General features: G+C 38.9%; 4 protein-coding genes across 4 annotated transcripts in view; 2 read left to right on the plus strand and 2 right to left on the minus strand.

The window, feature by feature from the left end:
• Positions 1 to 13,198, minus strand: part of LOC144643434 (protein RRP5 homolog) — a 59,738-nt gene extending 46,540 nt beyond the window's left edge. The window contains exons 1-8 of the mRNA XM_078502688.1: positions 13,106 to 13,198; positions 11,837 to 11,954; positions 11,216 to 11,362; positions 10,076 to 10,249; positions 7,794 to 7,961; positions 2,274 to 2,376; positions 1,794 to 1,897; positions 709 to 780 (exon numbers count right to left, since the gene is read on the minus strand). Coding sequence (XP_078358814.1) covers positions 709 to 780; positions 1,794 to 1,897; positions 2,274 to 2,376; positions 7,794 to 7,961; positions 10,076 to 10,249; positions 11,216 to 11,362; positions 11,837 to 11,954; positions 13,106 to 13,158 — 939 coding nt within the window. The 5' untranslated portion in view covers positions 13,159 to 13,198. The remainder of the gene's footprint in view (positions 1 to 708; positions 781 to 1,793; positions 1,898 to 2,273; positions 2,377 to 7,793; positions 7,962 to 10,075; positions 10,250 to 11,215; positions 11,363 to 11,836; positions 11,955 to 13,105) is intronic.
• Positions 2,658 to 6,863, plus strand: LOC144638196 (uncharacterized). The gene is made up of 3 exons (XM_078497406.1): positions 2,658 to 3,403; positions 4,584 to 6,473; positions 6,830 to 6,863. The coding sequence occupies exons 1-3, from the start codon at positions 2,658 to 2,660 to the stop codon at positions 6,861 to 6,863; spliced, it is 2,670 nt and encodes an 889-aa protein (XP_078353532.1).
• A 2,127-nt stretch (positions 13,199 to 15,325) lies between the features above and the next one.
• LOC144643415 (uncharacterized) lies at positions 15,326 to 19,728 on the minus strand. The gene is made up of 2 exons (XM_078502668.1): positions 17,876 to 19,728; positions 15,326 to 16,687 (listed from the first exon to the last, which is right to left on the minus strand). Exons 1-2 carry the CDS (start codon positions 19,569 to 19,571, stop codon positions 15,516 to 15,518), a joined length of 2,868 nt encoding a protein of 955 aa, XP_078358794.1. The 5' UTR covers positions 19,572 to 19,728; the 3' UTR covers positions 15,326 to 15,515.
• A 1,095-nt stretch (positions 19,729 to 20,823) lies between these two features.
• LOC144643416 (ras-related protein Rab-11B-like) lies at positions 20,824 to 24,858 on the plus strand. Its single transcript, XM_078502670.1, has 3 exons — positions 20,824 to 21,066; positions 21,507 to 21,857; positions 23,674 to 24,858. Exons 2-3 carry the CDS (start codon positions 21,641 to 21,643, stop codon positions 24,162 to 24,164), a joined length of 708 nt encoding a protein of 235 aa, XP_078358796.1. The 5' UTR covers positions 20,824 to 21,066; positions 21,507 to 21,640; the 3' UTR covers positions 24,165 to 24,858.
• The last annotated feature ends 402 nt before the right edge of the window (positions 24,859 to 25,260 follow it).

Raw genomic sequence — 25,260 nt, forward strand, 5'->3', positions numbered from 1 at the left:
GTTTTCTTACAATACATCGCTTTAATCAAACTTAAAACCATTGCAGTCGCCAGATATTTCTGTTTGCAACGAATCTCAATATTTTTTAATCATGCTGAGGAATATCTTTCCGATATTTGAAGAACATGTTTTTACGAAATTAATTGCCATCGGTCAAACGTATTTACTTTGTGGTTACGACCGTTCTTCTGATTGGATAGTAGCCCCCACTGTGTAAATAGTTCACATCGAAGCCAAAATAATACCGTATCGTTTCTGAGGAAACGAAACAAAAAACTAAGGGTTTTTTTTAGTTTTTTTACTGAAACTTTTAATGTAGATTTAAAATTCAGCTTTCGTACATCTTCACGTTTAGTTATTATACATTGTTTTCTTGCAAAAATAAACGTACTACTTGCTAAAAATTGTGAAAATTCACTAAACGCCCAGCCTTGAATAAGCGCCCACCTCAAATAAGCACCCACCATCAAGGTCCAAAAATTTAATAAGCACCCAGGGCGCTTAATCAAATAAATACGGTAGGTCTTGTGGCAAAACTGTTGCTCAATGGCAATGGTACAACAGGGGGCATCTCATGTCTTGTGTACTGTACATTTATGTTTTAAGGTTAACCACTTTGGAATGCTGTCTCCAAGCAATAAACCTGTCTGAATAATTTTTATTAATAGTAATTATTTTTATTTATTTTTTATTACCGGTAATAATCACCTGAGTTACAGATGCCTTAACCAGCATGCCAGGAAGAAGTGCTGAGAACTTTAACTTCATATCTTCTTTGATCTACAGGAAATACCACATTGCAATATTAAAATAAGATTACTGTACAAGGGAGGTGCAATGGACTAACAGCTGTATTGTCAAGACAAAGGTGATCCAGGCACTGATTGTTCAAAGGATGGATAACGCTATCCACCAGATAAATCACTATCCAGTGGATAGCTTAGTGAGAAATGTTGACACTTAAACACTGGTTAGTGATTTGTCCAGTACATAGCATTATCGATATCCACCCTTTGAATGACTGTGCCCAGACGTCAAGAGGTCCAGAGTTGGCAGGCCCCACCAAAGTTCATGTCCTTGTGCTGTCGTTTTAGGGGTGTCAGATAGTAAATGCGAGACTTTGCAAGATGACAAGACTGATATCTTTTCTGCCAGCCCGAGCCCTTTTAAGCATTACAAAAGAAATCAAGAGTAAAGGCTTCAAAGAAAATTTTGAGATGACCAGACCCTGAAATTCGGCAAAAATTTTGCGAGACACATTTTTTGATGGACCATTCACCACCCCTTGTTTTAGAGCAATTTTGATCAAGTGTCATAAACTAAAAACCAAAGTTATCATTCTGGCTAATTACAATGGATGGAAACAAAAATTATCCAATGAACTAAAAAAAATTCAATTGATCCACCACTCTTGTCTTGCAGCAAAAATGTTATCGTAAATTTAAATTTAAAAGGATTTAGTGTAAAGTTGTATCTCAATCAAATTTATTTATAAGATAGTTATAAAGTCTGATCTGTTAGAAACCTAATTTATTTACTAGTTATAATAAGATAAATTACAAAAACCTTAATTATAGAAAAAAAGCTTTGAACTATTATTTTATACTTAAAATATGCCAATCATCAAGTACACCTTACAGATAAAATACATTGTGTACAAAAAAGACAATGAAATTAATTATCTAGCTAGTACAAAGAAAAATTGTCACAATTTGCACAATTTTTTTTTATTTATCAAATGATAACCACTGGTCAAGATAATTTTAAACAGAAAACAAAGCAATGAAATATACCAGTGCATCTTGAATCAAATCTTCATCAGCACTAACTGTTATAATCCTCTGCTCCTCAGCCACAGACTTAACCAACAAGCACAAGGGATACCCTTCTTCAAACTCTGTATAGAAACAGAATAAATACACACTGTCAGGTTTCGCACTCTTTCGAGCTTTTGAAATTCCATGACTTTTCTTGGAAGTTTACAAAAATTACCTTAATTTCAGGGAAATAAAACATAAGAAAGGTGCCTAATTTATTTTATACAATTAATATCATTTCCCATGATTTTCCATGACCCACACTTAAATTCCATGACTTTCCATGACCCGGCACTTAAATTCCATGACTTTTCAGGCCTGGAAAATGAAATTCTAAAATTTCATGACTTTCCAGGTTTTCCATGTCCCATACAAACCCTGAATACAGTTTATGTTGTATTTTCAATCATTACACATTGCATTTTTTGTAAGATGCTCACTCATGTGATTTAATACCTCTATTAAGTTTGCTCTTTGGTAGAAAAGCACTTGTGTTGTCAATGCCAAATGATATGAGGTACCCATGGTCTTCAACACTAGTCACATAACCTGGAAGGACCTGAAAAAAAATAAATAAAGATTATAGATCTGTGTCTTGCCAGGGAGGATCATCCTGTCAGCATAGATAGTCATGCAAAAATTATAATTAAGTTTATAATTATATTGTTATTATTAACTATTTTCTTCTTCTTTCTGATTGGCAAATGTTTGGCCAATCAGTGCTACTAGTACACCCGCCAACTTCTTCTGAGTACCAGAATATTCCCAACCAAATTCAAGATGCCCAAAGATTTTTGTGGATGTTGTGGTTTAATTTTTTCCTTCCTGGTCAGCGGCGCAATGGCGGCTAGCCGTAATTTTGCCTGCTCCGCCATAGTTTTTGATTTATTTCTGTTCTGTTGTTTAAGTTGCTCTTCACTGTATCCAAACACGCTCGTTTGCTGTTCATCTTATTTTCTCGATGATGCTGGAGTTACAAAGATTACCGATGAAGGAGATTTATATCGTGCAAGTTGCCTGTTGTCGATGCATTCGAACCGCCATCTTGGATATTCATCTTCGACACGATCGCATCGCTACTTCACTTCACGGATATCTTATACACCGAACTCTGTTTCTACCTTTAACCTTACGCGCCTTCGCTTAACAACTAGTGGCGACATCAGCCCGAACCCTGGTCCACCCATTACATCCTTTACAACAAATCGTCGAGCCGTGCAACATCGAAGCCATTATCATAGCGACCGATCCAACCTTGTGCAGATCAATTGTGTATCTGATTTCCATTTGAGAACATCGGCCACTCAGCTAACTATGTGCACGCTAAATGCTCGCTCTATTGCGAACAAATCTGCACTGTTTGTTGATTATATCAACGAATGCAAGGCTGACTTATTTGCAATAACTGAAACTTGGTTATCGGATAACGACTCTGCTGTCTGCTACGAGATAACTCCACCTGGCTACAAACTGTTCCACTGCCCTAGAAGTGATCGTAGAGGCGGTGGTACGGCCCTTTTGTTTAAGGATAACATTAATGTTTGCAAGCTGGAATCTGGCTCAAGGATTTCTTTTGAATTTTCTGAGTACCTTGTCTGCTCTGGCACCTTGCGCATTCAACTTACAACTGTATTATTATCTATCGACCGCCGTATTCTACTAATCATCCTGTGACTGTAAACACAGGTAACCAAAGCGTACTATGAGAGTTTGTATGGATGTACTAAGATGGCTTGTATGGATTTGAAATAAAGTTGAGAAAAATATCCCTTTTTACCGGCGAAAAGTTATAATGAAACTTTAAACCTTACCTGGTGTCACGTTTTTGTATTTCTAGTGCTTTAGAAAGTCATACCCGCGATTTTCGTCTTAACCGTCTGTTGCGTACTAAAAGAAAGACAAGGTAGGAAAGCAAATTCGAAAGGCGAACGCAGGCCTCTTCGAAAAATTCGCTAAAAGTACCTCAAAACCAGACCTAACTCGATCTTTTCCCTTCACGATCCAAGAGCGATAATTATTCCATCTTTCTATGTAATTGAATTGCATTCAAGTTGAAGTTTGGAGCCAAGAACTTCATTTGAATTCACAACTTCGGCACAAATCGGGCGCCATTACGGCCGTGAAATTCAAATGCGAGCACCTAGCTAACGGTCGAGCCTAGGGCGAGTACAAAATCCACCCCATCCGGGGGAGACAGAGGAGACCTCTTGTAAGCACCATCTCATGCTCACTACAACCACTATAAGTTAATTTTTGTAACGGCGGGTAAACCCAAACGTCAGCAACCCATTCAATCAACATTCAAATCTGTGCACCGTTCCGAACGTTACAAAAATTAACTTATAGTGGCTGTAGTGAGTATGAGATGGTGCTTACAAGAGATCTCCTCTGTCTCCCCCGGATGGGGTGGATTTTGTACTCGCCCTAGGCTCGACCGTTAGCTAGGTGCTCGCATTTGAATTTCACGGCCGTAATGGCGCCCGATTTGTGCCGAAGTTGTGAATTCAAATGAAGTTCTTGGCTCCAAACTTCAACTTGAATTTGCTTTCCTACCTTGTCTTTCTTTTAGTACGCAACAGACGGTTAAGACGAAAATCGCGCGTATGACTTTCTAAAGCACTAGAAATACAAAAACGTGACACCAGGTAAGGTTTAAAGTTTCATTATAACTTTTCACCCGTAAAAAGATATATTTTTTCTCATCTTTATTTAAAATCCATACAAGCCTTCTTAGTAGTACGCTTTGGTTACCTGTGCTGTAAACAGTTTTATTGACGAATTTTCAGAATATCTGGATTCTGTTATACTATCTAACGATCCTCTCTGTCTAACTGGCGATTTTAACATCCATGTTGATGATCACAATGACCCTGCTGCTTGTCGTTTCTCGGATTTATTAGAGTCAATGTCCTTATCTCAACATGTGACGGAACCAACACATGAACTTGGCCATACACTGGATCTGGTAATTACTCGGAAGTCAGACAACCTTATAAGCGGTCGACCCGCGCCTGACATCTTATTTTCAGACCATCTAGCACTACTATTCAAACTGAAAACAGCTCGACCACCTCTCAAAGTTGACTGTGTCTCATTTAGGAAGCTGCGATCAATTGATAAAGATGCATTTAAGGATGACATTTGTAACAGCGAACTTTTTCAAATGAATACTGATGATCCTGATGAGCTTGCTGCCTTATTTGACAACGCATTACGTTCCCTGTTGGATCGTCACGCTTCTGTTAAGCATAAGAATATTACCATTCGACCTTGTGTTCCATGGATGAATGACGAAATTATATTGGCTAAACGACAAAGGAGGAAAGCTGAAAGGAAATGGAGAGCTTCTAAAGCACATACCGATTTACTGTCTTACCATACTATGAGAAATCGAGTGACGTTTTTGATGAACAATGCTCGTAGTGATTACTATACAAGCTTCATAACTGAGAACAGTACGGATCAGAGAAGATTATTTAGAGCAAGCAAGTCCCTGCTAAACTTATCGAAAGGTTCTGGCCTTCCACTATCTACTAATGATTATCAGTTGGCTAATGATTTTGGAAAATTCTTCGCCCAAAAAATTACTGATATCAGGTCTGCTATTACAAACCAGATCTGCCTGTCTGTTACTATCAACGCCACTAGTACTGTAGCTGCTTCCTGTTTTTCAGAATTTGATCTGTTGTCCGAATCGGAGGTGTCCGACCTAATCACAGCTTCAACTAAGAAGTCTTGTCCTCTTGATCCTATTCCAACCAAGCTTCTCACTGAGTGTATTGATGTGCTACTGCCTCCGATCACGAAAATAATTAATCATTCGCTTGATTCTGGTTACTTTCCTCGCACCTGGAAGTGTGCTCTAGTAAGGCCGCTGTTGAAAAAGGATGGATTACCCCCTGTCTTTAAGAACTACAGACCAGTGAGTAATTTGGCATTTATCTCAAAGCTAGTTGAGACTGTTGTGGCCAAGCAACTACAGTATTATTTAAATTGTAACAATCTGTTCCCTGTGTTCCAATCAGCCTATCGACAGAACCACAGCACAGAAACTGCACTGCTTAAAGTTATGAATGACATTCTCCTCAACATGAACGATCAACGTGTTACTTTGCTAATTCTGCTCGACTTGAGTGCTGCCTTTGATACAGTTGATCATGACACCATGCTACGTCGACTGGAACACTCATTTGGTATACAAGGAAAAGCTCTCTCCTGGTTTGCGTCCTATTTGTCTGGAAGATCTCAGCGGATAATGATTAACGAGTCGCTATCCAAGCCCTTTAACCTAGAATGGGGTGTGCCTCAGGGTTCCTGTCTGGGTCCGCTATTGTTCACGTTGTACACGAGAAAGCTTTTTGAGATCATTAAATATCATCTGCCCACGATTCACTGTTACGCTGATGATTCACAAGTTTACATCTCATTTAGTCCGAATGACAGAGCTGAGCAACTTGCTGTGGTGAGGAGTATGGAAGACTGCATCAGAGACATTCGTTCTTGGATGTTGAATAATTATCTTAAATTAAACGATGACAAGACTGAATTCCTCATTATTGGTACACCACAACAGCTGGAAAAGCTAGACAATATCAGTATTCGTGTGGGTGACTCAGATATCCATCCTGTGCCAATCGCGAGAAATCTTGGTTCTTGGTTTGATTCTAGGCTGTCCATGGCAACACATATCACAAAAATCTGTGCCTCTTCGTTTTACTATATCTATAATATTTGTCGGATCAGAAAGTATCTTTCAAAGCAGTCAACTGAGACTCTCGTCCATGCATTCATAACAAGTCGCCTTGACTACTGCAATGGTCTTTTATATGGTCTACCAGATTGCCTGTTAAATAAACTGCAACGAGTTCAGAATGCCTGCGCCAGACTGATTTTTAAAGAACAGAAATTTTGCCATGTAACGCCTTTTATTTATGAATTGCACTGGTTACCGATTAGATACAGAATCGAATTTAAAATACTTCTAATTACTTTTAAGATTCTTAATTTTTTAGCGCCTTCTTATTTATCGTCCCTTATTTCTCTTAGGCTCCCCTCCAAATATAATCTCAGGAATTCTAGCGATAACCTTTTACTTAGCTATCCACGTTTTAAATCAAAAGCCACACTAGGTGACCGTTCTTTTACCTGTGCTGCGCCGAAACTTTGGAACGCGCTTCCATTTGATATAAGAAGTGCCAGCACTGTTACTATTTTTAAAGCTAAGCTAAAAACACACCTTTTTCGTCGTTCATTTTTATCATAGTTGTTTTTAAATTATATTTTACTTTTAATAATTGTAATTTTAGCTTTTTAAAATCATTGTAAGTTTACCTTTAATTGTAGCTTTAGCTTTTTAAATTCATTGTAAGTTTACTCTTAATTGTAATTTTAGTTTTTAGCTTTTTTATTCCGTTTTTAATCTTGTAATGCGCATTTGAACATTTTATATATGAAATTTGCGCACTATAAATGTTATTATTATTATAAATGTTATTATTATTATTTTTTCCTTGGTTTAATTTTTTTCAAACCAGTTTGATTTTTACTTCCCTTTGTTTTAGATTATGTTAATGAGTATGAGACAATGAAAAAACAAAATCAAAAAAAAAAATTTTAAACCAGAGATAAATTTAAACCACAACATAGACATTCCAAATAGGGCAAAAGACTGTGCAAACATTTCTAAATGACCAGGGCTCAACAAAAACCCCGTCCGGTCGTCGGGGACAAGTAGATTTTCCTGCCGGACAACTGACTTTTCATACTCTCTTGCCCGATGGGCAAGGGCCCTGACAAACCATCATCACGAATTATTAATAAGTTTGAAAATCTGGGCAAGGGGGTATAGTGTCTGGGCAAGCAAAATTTGAGAGTCACTTGCCCCATGGGCAAGCTGTAATTCAATTTTTTTCGGGCCCTGAATTGACACATTAAAATGAACTTTTGATTAGACAAATTTTAGAATATTCTGCCTACCATCCCTTGCTTCAGAGATGACTTGCTGAGGCCACTGTTAACATCTTTAGGATCCAAAGATAATTTGACCTTCTTTTGTTTGGGTTTTGAACCTTCCAGTTCCAAGATTGAACACTGCACTAATGACCCAACAGTGAAGAATTTGGCAAGCTCCGGAAAACTGGTTGTCTGCAATGAGAACAATTAGGATTAAGCGAATATTGCTTGTTTTAAAAAATTATACATTGTACCACCGCACACACACTGTACTCCAAAGATCTAAAAAATTAATGTACATGTACAATTATTATTAATGTACAAAGGTTTGATTTTAGTGCCTGGGGTGCATTTCAAGAGAGGTTGCTTCCTGGAGACAAGGCACTTAAAAAAGATGGGGCACTTTGTTCTTTTTTGACAAAAACATCTGAAAAATTTAAAACCAAAGAGATAAGCCTGGTTTTCACTAGCGACGCAAGCATAAGCGCAAGCACAAGCACAAGCATAACAGCCCTTATTTCACCGTGGAAACGACTTCGACGCAAGCATAAGCACAAGCGCAAGCACAAGCGCAAGGATCAAAATTTTTCCTCTTCTTGTGCTTGCGCTTATGCTTGCGTTCGTGTGAAAACGAAACATCGCATAAGCACAAGAAAATTGTTTACTTCTGGCCGTGTCTAGCCAATCAAAGCACTCGTTCCAAATTCCCCTGTGTCTGAGCATTTAAATAAAGTGCGGAAGCCGCGGTTGATTTTGATGAAAAAAATTCCCAAATTGTTCGGAAAGGTGTAGGGAATTTAAATAATAATATTTAAGATTTCTATGGCGCAAATTAACATGTAAATATGACCAAATGCGCCATACAAATATATAGAAAAAAAAAATAAAACAAAAAGGCAAAAGCGTGGGCTTGAGTAGTAAAAAAAAAGGAAATGACTGCTTTTTTTCTTTTAAAAGTATCTTAAACCCCAGATAATTCGTTTCCTCCTTTTTTGTAGTCGCTTTTGCTTTCTTTGTCACAAGAGCTGAGGAGACAAAAACATTTGACGCCTGAAAGTTTCTGCCGCAATATATGTGCCGAGAGAACAAAATCGAGAACGGAGTGTTCTAACTTGTAAACATCGTATTCTTATGCTAATGTGCTTGTGCTTATGTCGACGTTCGTTTTCACTTGGCACAAACTGCCTATGCTTGCGTTTGTGTTTGTGCTTGTGCTTGCGTCGCTAGTGAAAACCAGGCTATAGAGGTCTTTCGTGTGAAGGAATCTGTGCCCTAACATGTAAGTAGTATTATATAGTTGAGACACGGTTCTTTTATGGCATACATACACAGTTTCTGAACAGTTTATCCCAGTTTCTAAACAGTGTATTAATTTTTAGCAAAAGAGGTTTCTTAAAATATTATAAACAATAGACTCCATTGGCGCAAAAATATACACGTCAGATATTTGTCCGTGGCCATTATCTGTTCCCAAAAGCGTTCACAAAACTGTGAGCTTGGAGGAACAGATAACGTCCAAGGACAAATATCTGTTCATATTATTTGTTGAAGCCAAGATGAGGCTATTGCTAATATTATCCTTCAAATATTTTACACAAGGTTACTTACTTTGGGAGGTCTTCTCTCAGAGCTTTTAAACATTAATTAAAAAATAATTCTATTGGCGTTCAAAGTATTGTTCATCTGTTCAGAATGTTTAGTTCTTTTCAATTCAACAAATGAATTTACTTTGGCTTAAAATTGAACGCGCAAGCATAAATCACAAAGTTCGTAAACTGGGGAATATCACTTAGGGAATATCACTCAGATATTCCTCAATTTTAGTTGGGGCATGTTGTGTGATGTGATGCTTTTAAAAAAATACATTTTGTATTTGATGGATTATAACATTACCATTCTAGGCAAATATTCTAATAATATTCAAGGTTTTCATTAACATTTCAAGCAGGTGGCTACCCAGCTTGTGCGGCACCCATCAGATCAGAGAGCAATGGGACTGAAAACATCTCACAATTATTGGGACTTGCACAAATTTTTGGTGGCTTTTCACAACAGAATACTGTATGTTCTGGAGCACCAGGAGGTGCTGGGTCAGATTACTGAAAGCCCTGAAAATTTATTACAATTTAAATTGAGGCATGAAATTGCCTTTTTGAGTCTGATCAGGACAGAATTTAAGGCTGGCACCTTGTCAAATGCAAATCACCATCTGTCCATGAACCACTAAAAGCTGTCTATTTACATTTAATAAAGGATCAAGCATTAACATCAATTATGTACTACAACAAATTAAGATTCTTTCATACCTCATCATCTTTACTGTCATCAGCCTGTAACACTTCCTTCAATCTTTCAGTGATCTTCTCATTTATATGGGTAATGTGAACAAATCCACTCAGTCCATTTGGCAGACTGATGACCATGTCATATTCATTCACTTCCCGGATTGCTCCTAATACTTTCATCCCCACATAGAGTTTCTGTTGGGAATAAAGTAAGCATAAAAAGAAGTTTAGAACCTTGAAATCAGCTTCAGTGTAGAATTATTTGAAAAAATGGAGTGGACTTATAAATGCTTATATTATACTGTTATATAATACAACAACTTGCTTACTCAAGATTACAACACGAATCACATCGTGTGAATCAACCTACCCTATCCTCATGACAGGGTGAGGTGTGCATGTGCTTTTAAATTACTGTTATTAGTCATGTCGCAGGCCTGTCATAAGTTTGTCACATGCGAAAGTCATACCGTGTTAATTGGCCTTAAGATGCAGTACATCCTCAAAATACAGTTGAACCCCGATTACTCGAACCCTCAGTAACTCGAAGCTCCCACTAACTTGAACCTTTTTCAATTCCCCTTCAGGTCATTTTCTTACTAATTTTACCCTCGATAACTCGAACTCCCGATATTTCGAACCTTTTCCGATTTCCCTAAAAGGTTCGAGTTATCGGGATTCAACTGTATTTGTTTTCTCATTTCACAGGGCTGTACCTAAGCCAGGCGGGGAGGGGGGGGGCAGGGGAGCAGTTCCTCCCCCCCCCCCCCGCCAGGAGAAAACTAAATAAAAAGGGGGAAAGGGGGCTTTACAGTGGAACTGCATCAACAGACAGGGCTGCAAATAATTTTTTCACTTGAAAGGACACATATACAGCTGTATGTACTATCAAGATACCATCTTGGTCGGACAAAACAAAATTGTAGTCGAACTTCGCCAAAAACAAAAGGCCACTTACAAGTTATCACTTATGATTTATGATCAAAAGTGTCCTGACATCATGTCTGACCACAATTCAGATTTTGTCGGACATGAGTAAATTTTGGTCAGCCAATGTCCAATGACTGACTGTTATTTGCAGCCCTGAACATAGGTCAGGAGTTTAAAATAGAGAGGATGGGAGGGTTATGGAGCTTTTACAGTATGAACACAGTTTAATACCTTGAATGTTAGAGGCTCCACATGTTTAAGTTTTGATTTCCCTTCTAATTCAACTTTGCCATCCAACTCATTTCCTGTAGTAGTCTTCTTTTGTTTCTTTTTTTTCTTTACACTTGCTGAGTTTGATTCCAAATCAGATGATGACTTCTGTAAGGAACAATAATTAGTAGATAATGGATTCATGATCAGTCTGCACATTTACATACAGCTATTTCAATGAATGGTGAAATGGTGGTCTGGGTTTCCCTGGAACTTTGCATATTGGCCTATAGGAATGTAAAGTTTGTATTTTTGCACATGAAGAATTCATGAATTTGTTTTCCTCTCAGGAGGGCTTTTCCGTTGCTCTTTTTGACTGTTGAGTAGCTTTGAATTTTCAAAAGTCTTCTAAATTAAGTGTAGCTAAAAGTACCTTGTTTCCGTATGTCTGCAGAAAAGTAGACATGTAAAAACGCGTTTGTCATGTTTGTCTATCTATTAGTATTCAGCACATGCAGTTGTTCTCTTCGTCGACCCATACTACCATTCGGTCTTGTCTTTAAGCTTTGGTCGGACAACATTAATTGAAATAGCTGTATAAATAACGACATTGAGACAGATCCATTCAGCTTAGTTAATTACCCCAAAAAGAACGTCCTTCTCAGCCTCACTCTTGATCTTCCTCACTTCAAGCGGACTGAGAGCAGAAGCACCACCTCGCGGAAAATCTTCCTCCTCAACTCGTTTTGACTGAAACACGCTGTTGAGAAGCAATGCAATTAAACCAGCGATAGAAAAATTTATGGATTGGAATGTTTACGAGCCTTGGTCTGGATGTGATCATTGTGATAAAACACTATGTATGTATGGGTACATGTATGTATAGTCATAGGGTGTAAGAAATTGTAAGTAGTGAACTGTAAATAAAAATATTACGTTCTGTAACTAGGTTATTGTAAGCTATGTACTGTAAGCGGTGTACAAAATTGTAATTAAGTTAGTGTAAGTAATGCATTCATTTGTAAGTAGTCGAAAGTGTTTTAAAATGTTGTAAACAAAAATAAACAAATTATAAAAAAAATGTTTGGGTATGTTCATTTTAGAAGGTGGTTTTGGAAGGCTAGGTGGCCTAATGGTTAGTATGCTGGATTTGTAATCAAGTGGTCCAGGTTGTAGCCCTGGCTGGGTTCACTGCATTGCATTCTTGGGCATGACACTTTTCACTCACAGTGCCTCTCTCCAGGTTTATCAAACTGTACCAGCGAAATAAATGCTGGGGGGAAGGGTAATCCCGTGATAGACTAGCATCCCATCCATGGAGGAGTAGAAATTCTCCTAGTCGCTTTATAATACAGAAACCAGGGATATAAAGCTCTGGCAGTATGGGCTACATGGCTCGACTGCACAGACGTCAACCTTTTTAACCAATCACTGCCATATTTTTGATATTATGATAAGTCCCTGCTGTCCATAAAAGTTCCTAAACGTCCCTTTGGTTAGCAATAATACAAGAAATTCGTAAACTTTCCACTTGTATAATCCTCGTGAACATCGACCCTTACTACTCCAAAGAAGTATAAAGCCGTTTAAAACAAGCATTCCTATTATAGCTGGCTGGCTATAAGAACACTTCGATGAGTACTCTACTTTTAAACGTTATAAAAACGTTTTCAGCAGCTTAAACATGGATTAAAAGACTCCAATAAGCTGACGTTCAATTAACCTCAAGTAGCTTCAAGTTTGTAGTACACAAATAAACACGTGCGTTTTAGTGGGTTTACTTGCGTTACCAAAACAAGTCAATGCATAGGCACAGTTTCACCAGAACGACTGTCATTCAGAAACACAACAAAAAACACTGTATTTTTAACTTAACTAACGTTATCAAACGATTTTTATGGCCTTACGTACCTCGGTGTACCATGTTTAGCACCGCTTTTGCTGCGGACTGTCTTGGTCGCCATCTTTCTTTTTTATTTCGTTTTCAGTCTCCCTTCGGTTCGACCTGGGTTCGACGGTTCCCCAGCTAAGTAGGAACGCAACGCGTACAGAAAACTGCTGGGACGGGCAGTTAGGCCTTTCTCGATTATGCTTAGGGCTTTCCACAAGTTGCTCGGCAACTTTTTGGCAACTTTTCATGATTCGAGCAACTTTTTCCCCTTCGAGCAACTTTTTTCCTCTCGAGCAACTTGTTGTATTTTAAGCAATTTCCGACCGAAGATCTCCGAAGATTATCCGAGTGTTGTTCAAAGGCAATACGAACGTTTCCGAAGATTTACGAAGTTGACCGAAGACTTTTGAGGAGAATCTGAAGACATTTCAACTTTCGGCTCATTTTGCGTAAAAACATTACAAACTTCGTCAGCAAACATGACGTCACTGATATCTTCACGATTTTTCCGAGTTAAAGAAATCCTTGTTATTTAACAAGTTTTGCCCTTAATATGTTATATAGATACTGCTTTTGCTGTAAATTGCATAAAACTGCTTAGAAATCTTACCCTCAAAGGTAAATTAGCATATATTTAGAGAAATTCTCTTGATTAGAAGCAGCGTTTTGGATTTTGGGAGCAACTTTTGAGCAACTTTTTGAGAAATTACGGGCAACTTTTTGGGAAATATCGAGCAACTTGTGGAAAGCCCTAATTATGCTAGTAAAACTGGCATTTAATGCTACTAGAAATTCTCGCATAAAGCCAAAAAAATGCTAAAATAATGCCTGATTTCTTTAAAAAATGCCACTTGAATTCCAAAGAATGCTTTGTTTTATTTCAAACAAAACGTACAAACTCTTACATTATATGCTCATATCAGTAAACAACAGGTGATACTTAATAATTGTTTGTTTATAACAAAAAAAATTAAAAAAATTAAAAAAATATTAAAAAAACACACACAAGTAACACAACACAAGTAAACAAGTAACACAACGCACAAACAGTCGAAACAAACAGAAAACAATCAAATTAAGTAATCAAAATTGTGAAACTTTAGGATTATTTATCCTTCTGAGTTCTGAAATCTGGATCACAGTCATGAAAAATGACAGAAAATGCTAGCAATTCTTTTTCAAGAAAAAACGAAAAAAAATGCTCGTTTTCCCAAAAAATGCGAAAAAAATGCTAGCATAATCGAGAAAAGCCTAGACGGGCTTGGGACTCACAGATACGCGTAATTATACTATACTTTTTTTTTTTTCCTTTTTTTTAAAGTGCGCAAGGGATGCGTTTTTGTAGCCGTTTGGGTCTAAAGTAGGGGCTGGATTTCCTTTTTTTTGTCTGAGTCCGGAACTATTTAGACCACCTGGTTCCCTTTCCATTGTGTTCCCTTGTCAGTACCCCAGGGGGGGGGGGGTACTACGGGATCAAAGTGACAAAGTCTCCCAACATTACCCAAAAAAATCCCTGGACCAAAAAAAAAAACGCTCAAAAAAATCCCTTGTCAAATTACCCCTTAATTGCCAAGGCAGCGCCAAGGCACTTTAGTTTGATTTTAATACCCAAAAAAATCCCCTATTTAAATCAAGTCACCCCAAAAAATACCTGCCAAATTCCCTACCCAAAAAAATCCCGGAATCGAAAATTTCGACCCCAAAAAAAATCCTTCGCACATTCCCGTCACTTGGATCCCGGAGTACCCCCCCCCCCCTGGGGTCAGTACTATTGTATGAGGGTATTTATCTTGACCTCCCCACGTTCAGTGGAAACTTTTTATAGTCTGATTACCAACCGCAACCGGGTGGTCATATAAAAAGATTCTTTAAAATACAGAATGACTGACTCAGCTCTTGTTCAGGCCACGGGTCTCAAAAGCTAGCATTTGTTAAGCTTTACTGGAATTTAGGGAGGGGTAGGGTGGGGGCTAGAATTTCAGGAGGGGTGGGGTAGTAGTTCAAACCAAAAACATTTTGAATGGGAGATATGGATAATTATTGAAACAACACAATGTTAAAATTTAAAATGTGGTTAACTTTTTACCAACTCTAAGTTGTAGGTGATCTGCTAATGGGTACAGATAATTTCTTTGCAATCCTGTAACCCTAATTAGTTGATTCTCTGAAAACTGTTTGCAGCCCTTCGAAACCAGGGAGTTTATTTACTTACATTACAAAGTCAAGATATTCACAAGATATTCCAATAAATAATTAATTATAATTTTATTTTATTGTTACAAAAATAGAAACGACATGTTCCAATTTTTAACAATTCAAGATGACAAATTAATGATTATTTTTTATGTCACCAACGTAAGTCCAAAAACACAACTGAGTTCCCATACGTACATATACATGTACCTCAGACTGTTCGAAAACAAGTATCATTTAGTTTTGATGAGCTTTGATGCAAAGTTTTCTTATACAATCAATGCATTGCTTGCCAGCCTTCATAAGCCTCTTAAAGTGCACCTTGTCATATTCTGAGTAAAGCTTTCTGCTATTGGCTATGTCCTCCAACCTGTCGACAACAAACAGCAGGGTTGATACAAGCCTTCTAAGCTTCTCATGACAACTCTTTGTTTTAGAAACTGCCATCAAGATGGACACACCCTCAACAACAAAATGAGCTTGAAACTTGAAATCAGCTGAAGCTTTAAGGTATTTAGGCACTTCATGAGAATTGTACAAGCTAAGCAGTAGACCAGTAGCAGACGACATGGAACCTTTTCCCTGACAAAATCTGCTTTCAAAAAGTTCATTATAAGATTGCAACACTTCTTCAAGCTTCTTGACAGCACTGTACTTTTGGAACAAGATGGGACCAGCTCTTGCAACACGGTTCACAAAGGCAACTCGCAAGTGCGTATTGAACCGGGTTGATCCAATGTGATTCACAAGTTCCACCTCCTCTTCTTGTTTCATGCCTTTGCTGCAGTCAGCACCCCAGCGATGACTGGCCCAGTTGCTGAGGCAGGTCCAGCAAAACTCTCCCTTGCACATGATGCAAGACATATGAGGACACCCCTTGTTCTTTTCAATAGGGTAACGGCAATGAGGGCATCTCTTAACATTTACTGAAGTTATTCCACCAGCTTTGGTTCTAATAAGCTTTTCGTAGGTTTCTGTCTGTGAGCGAAAGAATGCAGCCTCTGCACATGACGCTGGCCAATGAGGTTCCTCCTGGCACATGAAGCACCATCTGTGTCCACACTGGCAACATACGGGTACTGGATCAACTTTTCCCTTTGTCTCCTTAGCATCTTTGAGTGAGGTTGCCTTGACAACCAGGTTACACTTGTCCCCAGGGCACCACTTCCACTCAGAATTCACCTCTATAGTTTTCTCTTGCCTCATGGTCAGGAACTTAAGGAACTTGTCGGGTAGAAGTCCCATGAAAGTGACATCATCAACTGGAGTATCGCAGTCATAAGCTGGACACTTTATGACAATCTTGCCTTGTTGTAGCTGGGCAGAGAGGTATTCTATCCAGCACTCATTGCAGAACCAGTGTGAACAGGACTTTAAAGCAGTACAGGAAAACTCCACAGGTCTCTTTTCTAAAAGCAACCATTATCAGCAGTTAGACTCGGCAAAGAAATTAATACATTGCACAGTGGAACCTCTCTTTGTATATACTTCTATTATACAGACACCGGGGGGGGGGGGGGTACTCCATATAATGGCCTATACGGGGAGGCTTGGCCCAAAAGGGGTACCTTTTTCAGGCTTCAGGTATATAAAAGGGTAGGGATTTCACAAGTTTAGGTATAAAATTATGAAAGGGTATGTATTAAATCCGTCATTTAGGTTTTTAAAAGGGCCTTGAATTAAAATATTTCGAACAGACGCACTTTATGGCTGTATAATTTTAATTTATAAAGCGCAACATGAAAATGAGTAAAAGGTATACGAAAGGGGTACAATTTCTGTGAAAATGGTATATAAAAGGGTAAGGGGTAAGAGCTTGGGGCGGAGCCTCCCGGTATAAAACTTTTTTGAGTGCACCCCCCCCCCCCCCCCGGGATACAGACACCTTTATATTACAGTATCTCTTTAATACAGAAATCTTCATAATGCAGTCATTTGTTTATTCCCCTTTGGTGCCTGTACGTTAAACTCAGTCTGGTTTTACTGTACTTGGTATTCGTCAAATTGATTGCATGTTGATCTCACAGATATAACTTGATAGTTTTCATTACTTTCGTCATCCAAATCTGCTTGAGAAATAAGGTAAAATTGATATCGTCAAGATGCAGATATTGACAACTCTTGGAAATGGATCGAGAGAAGTGACTGGTGAATTTTGTTCCCCTGTACGAAAATAGCAACTGAGTATAATTCTGAGGCATGAATGAATGTAAACTTAGTTGCCTATAAATTGTCAATGAGTCAATTCATCTCAATCCCCAAAATGATGTGACCAAAACACACATGTATTGAGGTGCACATTAGAAATTATGGGGTGAATTTTTATAACAGCAAGGGTATTTTGCAGAAGTGAACATAGAATGATGGTGACGAAATGGAGATAGTATAACGCCCTAACCAACCAAAAGAGCTAACCACAAGCAAAACCAGAGTGAAAGCTAACTGCAAGCAAACCTGGGTGAAGCTTACCAAAATCAAACCCGCTGACCGTCATTCTGCATTCTGTAACATACCCCTGCTGTTTTTATAATATACAGGTACATTTTTATAATTATAAAAGCAAGGAAAAAACTATGACATGGAAATGTTATTCTTACCATCACAAGCATCATGATAAAATTCACAGCAGCAGATTTCACACACAACAGTCTCAGGCAGAGCAGGAACTTTAGATTCTTCATCGGCCGTGGTTTCACTGCACAGTGTGTTACTGCTCAGATCGTCTGGCAAAGCGAGACTTAGTATGGACGATTTGTATGACCACCTGTTAACATCACACAGCAAATCAAACGGCATCACTGCTACTCTGCAGGGACGGTGACCATCAGAGGTGCATTGGCTTTGATCAAGGATAGCACTGCATGGCGGTTCCTCTTCAACTCTGCTCCCTTGCTCAAAGACACCAAAGAAATTACTCAAGAATTCCTTGCAGTCGTGAGATTTTTTGGAGGGCACTGAATCACTGACAACTGTTACAGCTACTCTCTCAGTCCTGTTAATATTGATTTTCCGAGCATCATTAGACTGACATGTGAAGATGAACCTGGTGGACTGATCTGTTGGACAATTAATACTGAATCGCCGTGGCACACTGCAACTCTCTTTGTACATCTCTCCAAATTGCGCCTGCAATGCACAAGAGTCAAGCTTTTCACTTGCGATGTCTACATCTACAGAAACTGCCTTATGGTGAATAACATGTTCACCTTCAGCTGTAATAGGAGCATTTACATCAGTGCTTGGAGTGTCAATAACTGTGTTGTCATGGTAACCACGCAGACTGTCAACAGGGTCAATATGAACTGCAGATCCTTTCCTGTGTCGATGGACCAGCTGCGAAGAGGCAGTGTTTACCATTGTATGTGTTCCCTCATCGTTGGAATGTATATTGGCGTGATTCGTGGTGTTCTTTGGGGCAGGACTTGAAGTTAGAACTTCGCAGATGTAATTTCCAATATCAAAGTTTCCAACAAATACAGAGTCAGGTTCCTCCAATGAACTGGAACCGTGGTTGTCCACATTCAGAAGCTGCTCTTCCTCCTCTCTATTAGATTTCATGTCGTGATCAAACATTCCATTTTGCTGGAATTCACATGACGCTCTGTCCAACTCGTACTTGCTGAACGCTCCCCACAGGCGCCTTTTGTTCTTTTTGCCTTTCTGTTTGCATCGAGCCTTGTCTTGATCTCTGAATTCCCTCCAATCATGCTGCAGGTAGTTTGGCCAGGACGTGGCTGGTTCTGTGTGGTTCACCTCGTAAAAGATTTCGGTTTTGTTGGAATCACTCCGCAAGTCTCCGACGTGTGCAAACTTCCTTCGTTTCGGTTTCCTGACTTCTTCACCGTCCAGCACCGCGCTGCAGTCGCCACGTTTCAGTCTCGGAGAACGAAAGTAATAACAAGAGTCATTCATTGATGCCCTTTCCACAAGAACCACTTTATAGTCATTTTCACTGTCGTAATCTTCGGGAATTTGTTCTCTCAAAACCGTAGACACGAGCCATCTTTTTCGCTTTCCGAGGGAATACAAAACAAGGTCATCTTGGAAACCACGACCGCCGAAATGCCAGTGGCAACTATTATGGCTTTCTTTGACCACATCTTCATCGTTGAGACCGTCTTGTACTTGAAACTTTTTTAGGTATCTCCTGATGTCTTCATCGGCGAAGTTTATGTCTGGGTTAGCAACGGTTTTGATCAGAAATCCGCGATCTCCCCGGTTAGAAGACCTTGAATTCTTTCGCAGAGTTCGACCGGTATGAATGCCGAACTTGCCGCCTTCCTTCCAAACCATGTTTAATACGACTCCTCTCCAGCAAGCTGGTTGAGGCTAGTGGTGAAATAAACTGTTGTCTCCTGGTTTTATACCTTTCCAAAATACCTCGTATTCAGCATCTTTCAGCGTTTTATTTTTGGCAAATTACGAATATTGTACTTGTCCAAAATGTCCGAGCTGTTTTTGGAACCCTTACGTCACATTCTAAAGCGCTCATTGGTCAACCTGCTCGCGGATTTCTACCCAGTCCCATTTGCGTCTCGCGCGCCATTCGAAAGATTGTACTGGAAAAAGCTTTCCACATTTTTGCGGACTAAAGTCTCCGGGTTAATCTGCGGCCTATTCGCGACCAACAAACATTTTTTTTCACAAGATGGTGTAACTTAACAGCCTTGGCTGAGAATTTTTAAAATGTTACAAAAATGAATAATTTCTGTACATGAAAATTAGATTTATAAAAATATCGGATCCTCAGTACATAAACTGTACGCTTGGTATTTACGGCATTTACATTTGCCCAGGAAGGGACCGAGACGGATCTGGATGTGTTCTGGGGAAGGGGTCATGTGGGGGATGGTGAGGATGGGTACCCTGTGAACTGGCTTCGTAGTGGAAAGGGGAACGCGAAGAAGAAGATCTCGCGACAACACGCTCGCTGGGCGAGACTCGATTTCGCCGCTTTCCCGAGGGTCTCAATAGCGGCTGGGGATGGAGACTAGCGCTGGGCTCGCTTGCCTTACAAATTCTGGTTTCCTTTTCACTCAATAAATTGCTAGAGAGCCTGTTCACAGGCCCTGAGAGAGCCGGGCCAAAAATTCATTCTCGTTCTCAGGGCTTTTCCCTTACCAAGGGAAAAGCCCTGGGAACGAGGTTGGCCAAAAATTATGGCCAAATTTTATTCATCAGCAGACTGCATAGGTTGAAAAGAAAGAACTTCAGTTCCTGGTTTGAAACTAAGTAACAGCCAGACAGCTGCCAAAAGTAAACGAGAGATTAATTAGAGTTAACACGTGGAGTTTTGTTTTGCTCTTGACTTATTTGCCCTTTTTTCTTCTTCTTCGTTTTTTTCTATTTCTACCTTTCCGACAAGCTAAATTGTTTGCCTTTTTTACGATTTTCCGGTCACGCTGTAACTTGATTTACTACCGGAGATTAGACACGTGAGTTGTGCCATGAGTTGAGGTTAAATCTTTTGTTTTTGAGGTCACCTGTAAGCTCCTGCCCTCATGTTTAAAGATGAACTAAAATAAAACTTGATTAGCATACTGAACAAAAGCAAAACATACACAACGTTCGTAGTAGGCGCTGTCATCAACAAAACGACACCACAAATTCGTCAAATGTGGATCCAAGACCGCTTACAGTGTACAGCGAAAACAAGACAATTTTAAAAGGAAATCACAATTAGCATAATAAGTGAATTTTAACAGTTTTCGCCTTCCAGACTAGCTACAAATACAGAAATCCTGAAATTGATTCATCACTCACAATAGAAATACGCTTACAACCCCAGGTAAGTTAAATTTAGATGCAAGTGAGATTATTAAATATTGAAGGATATAATTCTAAGGCAAATTTAACTAGTCTTGGTCTCTATATCTACCCGAGGTAGTCACCAGCTCAAAAATTTGAAAGCGAAATGTTCGATCAGGTTTTAGGTTGGTGAAAAGGTGCACGCAAAAATTATGTACGTTACGCTCGCGGAAAGACATTGTAAACATAGCATAATATGTGGGTAATTCCTATATTTGACAACAAGGAAACAGGTCGAGGACTTGAATTTTGCACCATTTGCAACTTTCGCCACCGCAGTTACTTAATGTGCACACGTACATGCAAACGGTAGAGAAAGCTACAGACCAACTAACCCTCATTTGTTTATAGTCTTTATATGCGACGCTACGGAAGAAAGCTATATAACTGACTTATATTTAACGATTTCCTTTCAAACAGGCAGATTCTTACAAATGCTTAAAGAAAGAACAAGCCACCGGTAGAGGAAGTATTTTGTTGCCCGTAATGCTGAATTTCTGTACTTGAAACTAAAGGTTAAAACCGAAACACAGTTATAAGTACCAGACAGTACTATGCTACAACAACAAGTGAGCGTTGAAGATTCTTATGATTATCTATTCAAGATCGTTTTAATCGGTGATTCTGGCGTGGGGAAATCTAATTTGTTGTCCCGCTACACCAAAAACGAATTTCACCTCGGCTCCAAGGCAACTATCGGAGTAGAACTGGCTCAAAAGACGATTGAAGTGGAAGACAAAAATATCCGAGCGCAGATTTGGGACACGGCAGGCAAGTTATAAATATTATTATTGAAATTGAAAATATGTTAAGAACGTGCTAAGTATTTTTTATGTCTCCTTTAAAGTGTCGTATGCGAAGTAAACAGGCCGTATGTATATATGACATAAGGCAAGTCGTTAATTAAATTTCATTCTGCAAGGGTATCAGTTTAAATCTGAAACTTTTAAAGAGAAAGATAATTCGAGTAATGACATCATGAACACTAATCTAATATCATTTTAATTTATTCGAAACTACGTAAGAGTGAAGTTGTTACATCCACTTATTTCTTCACAACATCAATTAACAAGTGCTTAGTTCTGAGAGCACACAAAAGTAAAATGCCTTCGTTGTTCAACGAAGTTCGACTACATGTACCGCGGATATAAAGAATATACGCATTTAACAACCTTTGGACCGTTCTACAAGTATATAGTTTACAACGTAAGGAATGCAATTACATAAAGAACACTTTCGTCTATGCAACAATATCATTACACACGTGCTTACTCTGTTGTGTTTCCCTACAGTCCATAGGCACTCACAATACGTCGGAAAACATAAGCGCATTTAAATATATACATGGAAAATGCGCTTTATAAATACAATATCATTAGCCGATTACAACTTTCAGTTAAAAAAAACCCGGCAGCTACGATTTTTAGAAGTATAGTGGAAATTACAGTAAAGAAGTAAGCAAAAAACCTGGGGGAATGGTTGATGATATTTGAGTTAAAGACATTTATGGCCAACACTCTTCAACAAGGGAATACTTAGTTTTGCGGTACCTTTCTAGTCACAATTAGTTCATATAGGACTGCTTATTGTGAATTCACATGGGTCACCCTCTTGACTTGGAACGAGACTTACAGTTTTTCTTTTGTTTTCTTTGGGCTTTCTGAGATCAGTTTTTCGGTTTTTGCACTTCTTGCATTTTTAGGTTTTGGTATGCATTGAGGTTTTCGTTTTTTCCCCTTATAACACTCGTTTTTTCGGTTTTAAGAAAAAATAAGCAAAAGGCGATTTTTCGGTTTTGGTTATTCGGTTCGGTTTTCAATTTTCTGTAATTTGGTTTTGGCCGAATAGAGTCTATACAGTCGAAGCTCTCGTAAGCGGACACCCTCGGAACGCAAAAAAGTGTCCGTAACTGGAGCTGGCGCTTACGAGAATGGTTCTCAAAAACGGCCTCTAGAGGTGAAGGGGATTAATGGCCGCTTACGGGAGTTTGCCCAGCTAACAATAAATACAGTACCGTTTTGGAAATACAAAAAACACGGAAATATGGTACTGTAATTACTGTAAAATCAATGCGACGAATGGCGATGTAAATTTGAATGATAAAAACAAAGCCGATACAGAGGTTGTTTAGTTAATAGAATTTTCTTTGGGGTGTCCGCTTACGGGAGCTCAAAAACAAAGAAAAGTCTAAGTCTTAATCTCTGAAAGTGTCCGCGGCCGCTTACGGGAATGTCCGCTTACGAGAATGTAAAAATACAGAGTTTGTATGGGAGTTAAAACGGGTTTTCAAACAAGGCGGCCGTTAGTAGAGCTGTCCGCTTACGCGAGTGTCCGTTGAGAGAGCTCCGACTGTACTGCAACTAACAATTGGACTTAAGAAAGCTCTTAGCACATTCTATTGGAAACCCGCGAATCTGATTGGTTCTCTTGTTACAACTTGCTAACAAAAAACAGGGGCTTCGTCTAACTGTAAAATATAACCTTGAAATGTACTGTCTCTGATATACTACATGCACTATAACGCTTGCTCCTAAAGCAGTCACAGATCGCAATTCTTTCTAATAACCTTAATCTTTGCTCTTCCCAGGCCAAGAGCGGTATCGAGCTATTACAAGCGCATACTACCGTGGAGCCCTGGGCGCCATTTTGGTTTACGACATTGCCAAGGTAACGTCATTTCAAAACCTCGACAAATGGATCGCCGAACTAAAACAGCACACTGAGCAGAACTTGTCCGTAATCATCGTCGGCAACAAATCGGACCTCAAGCATCTTCGGATCGTAGAAACAAAACGAGGCCGTCAGTTTGCCGCTGACCAGGGCATGCTCTTTATGGAAACGTCTGCGTTAGATTCTACTAACGTCACCGAAGCGTTTGAGGACCTCGTAATCCACATATATGAAGGGGTAAAGAAAAGAGAAAACGAGAAGAAATCGAGAACTCTGCTGCCTCTTGCACCGGATCAATTAGCACACATACACAATGGAACAAATGGAACAGTTAATATTACAAACCCAGCTGCAGAAAACCATGTCGGGAAACATCGGAATAATAAGCTTCCTTGTTGCTCTACATAGAAAAGGGCGACTGTAGTCTCGCTTCAGTATGCCGAGAGAGTAACATGTAAGGTAATTGAGACAAAATTTAAAAAACCGGCACCAGTTTTCGTGGGCCTATACCATCGGATATCTGTCTTTTTGGACCGACATCAAAATTTGAAACAGAAGTGTTATTTTTCTTTTATATTTGGGATTTCATGGAAATAATTTATAATCTATAAACTAAAGCTAAATCGAGGCACGTGAAATTCTAAGTTCGGAAGCGATGCCATATAGTCAAGTTTCTGAACTCCTCCCACCCCGGCTTTTTTTTACGACAAAGGCGTCAAGATTTTAAAGAAACTTCCATTTTAATGAGATGGTGCATGGAAGCTCACATTGTGGCTGTCAAAGCCCGAATTTTATCCCGTTCTTTATGAACGGTGGTGCTTGCGAACTTTCTAGCGGAAGGTCGCAATGGCCAGGTTCGAGGTCGTGGTCATGCTCTGTATAATTAAACAGGCTTTGATTAATAATAACACAGAAAAAAATTATCCTACAGCAAAATTTACCCTGAGGGTAATGTTTTTCTTGAATCACAGATTCGACAATTCATGTGTCTGAATTACTAAGTAAGGCTGAATTACGTTTTCTCTGTGAAAATTATAATTTTGTACGGTGGCAACTGAAAAATAAAACTATATAACAGGTTTTAGCAGGATTAAGCTGGAAATTACCTTTGCAGTGTTATTTTATAGTTCTTTATTATAAACACAGGGGATCGATCCTAATCGATCGAAACGTGCCTGAGTCTACGGCTTTTTTCAAAGGTCAGGTTGTCAAATGCAAGTACAACTTTCGTCAGTGGCAAATTTCAGCTTATAATAATTACTCACGTATACTCGTAAAGGTTTTTCAGATGGTTTAACAAGTATCAGGGGTATTTACAAAAATTGGCACCCTTTCCTTACGTATACTGGACAAAAACATATCCTTCAGTCTTGCTGGAACAAGAAAAGAATGAAGTATTTTTTAGTCAGGACATTCGCTGTTTTCACCGTTCCCATAATACATCTTGTTTACCCCCAAAATTTTTGCATAAGCATTGTTTTCAATTTCTCTTGGGATTTACAGT

Source organism: Oculina patagonica, chromosome 2, assembly GCF_052425735.1.
Source record: "Oculina patagonica isolate OP01 chromosome 2, crgOcupat, whole genome shotgun sequence".
In the NCBI taxonomy this organism is placed as follows: Eukaryota; Metazoa; Cnidaria; class Anthozoa; order Scleractinia; family Oculinidae; genus Oculina; species Oculina patagonica.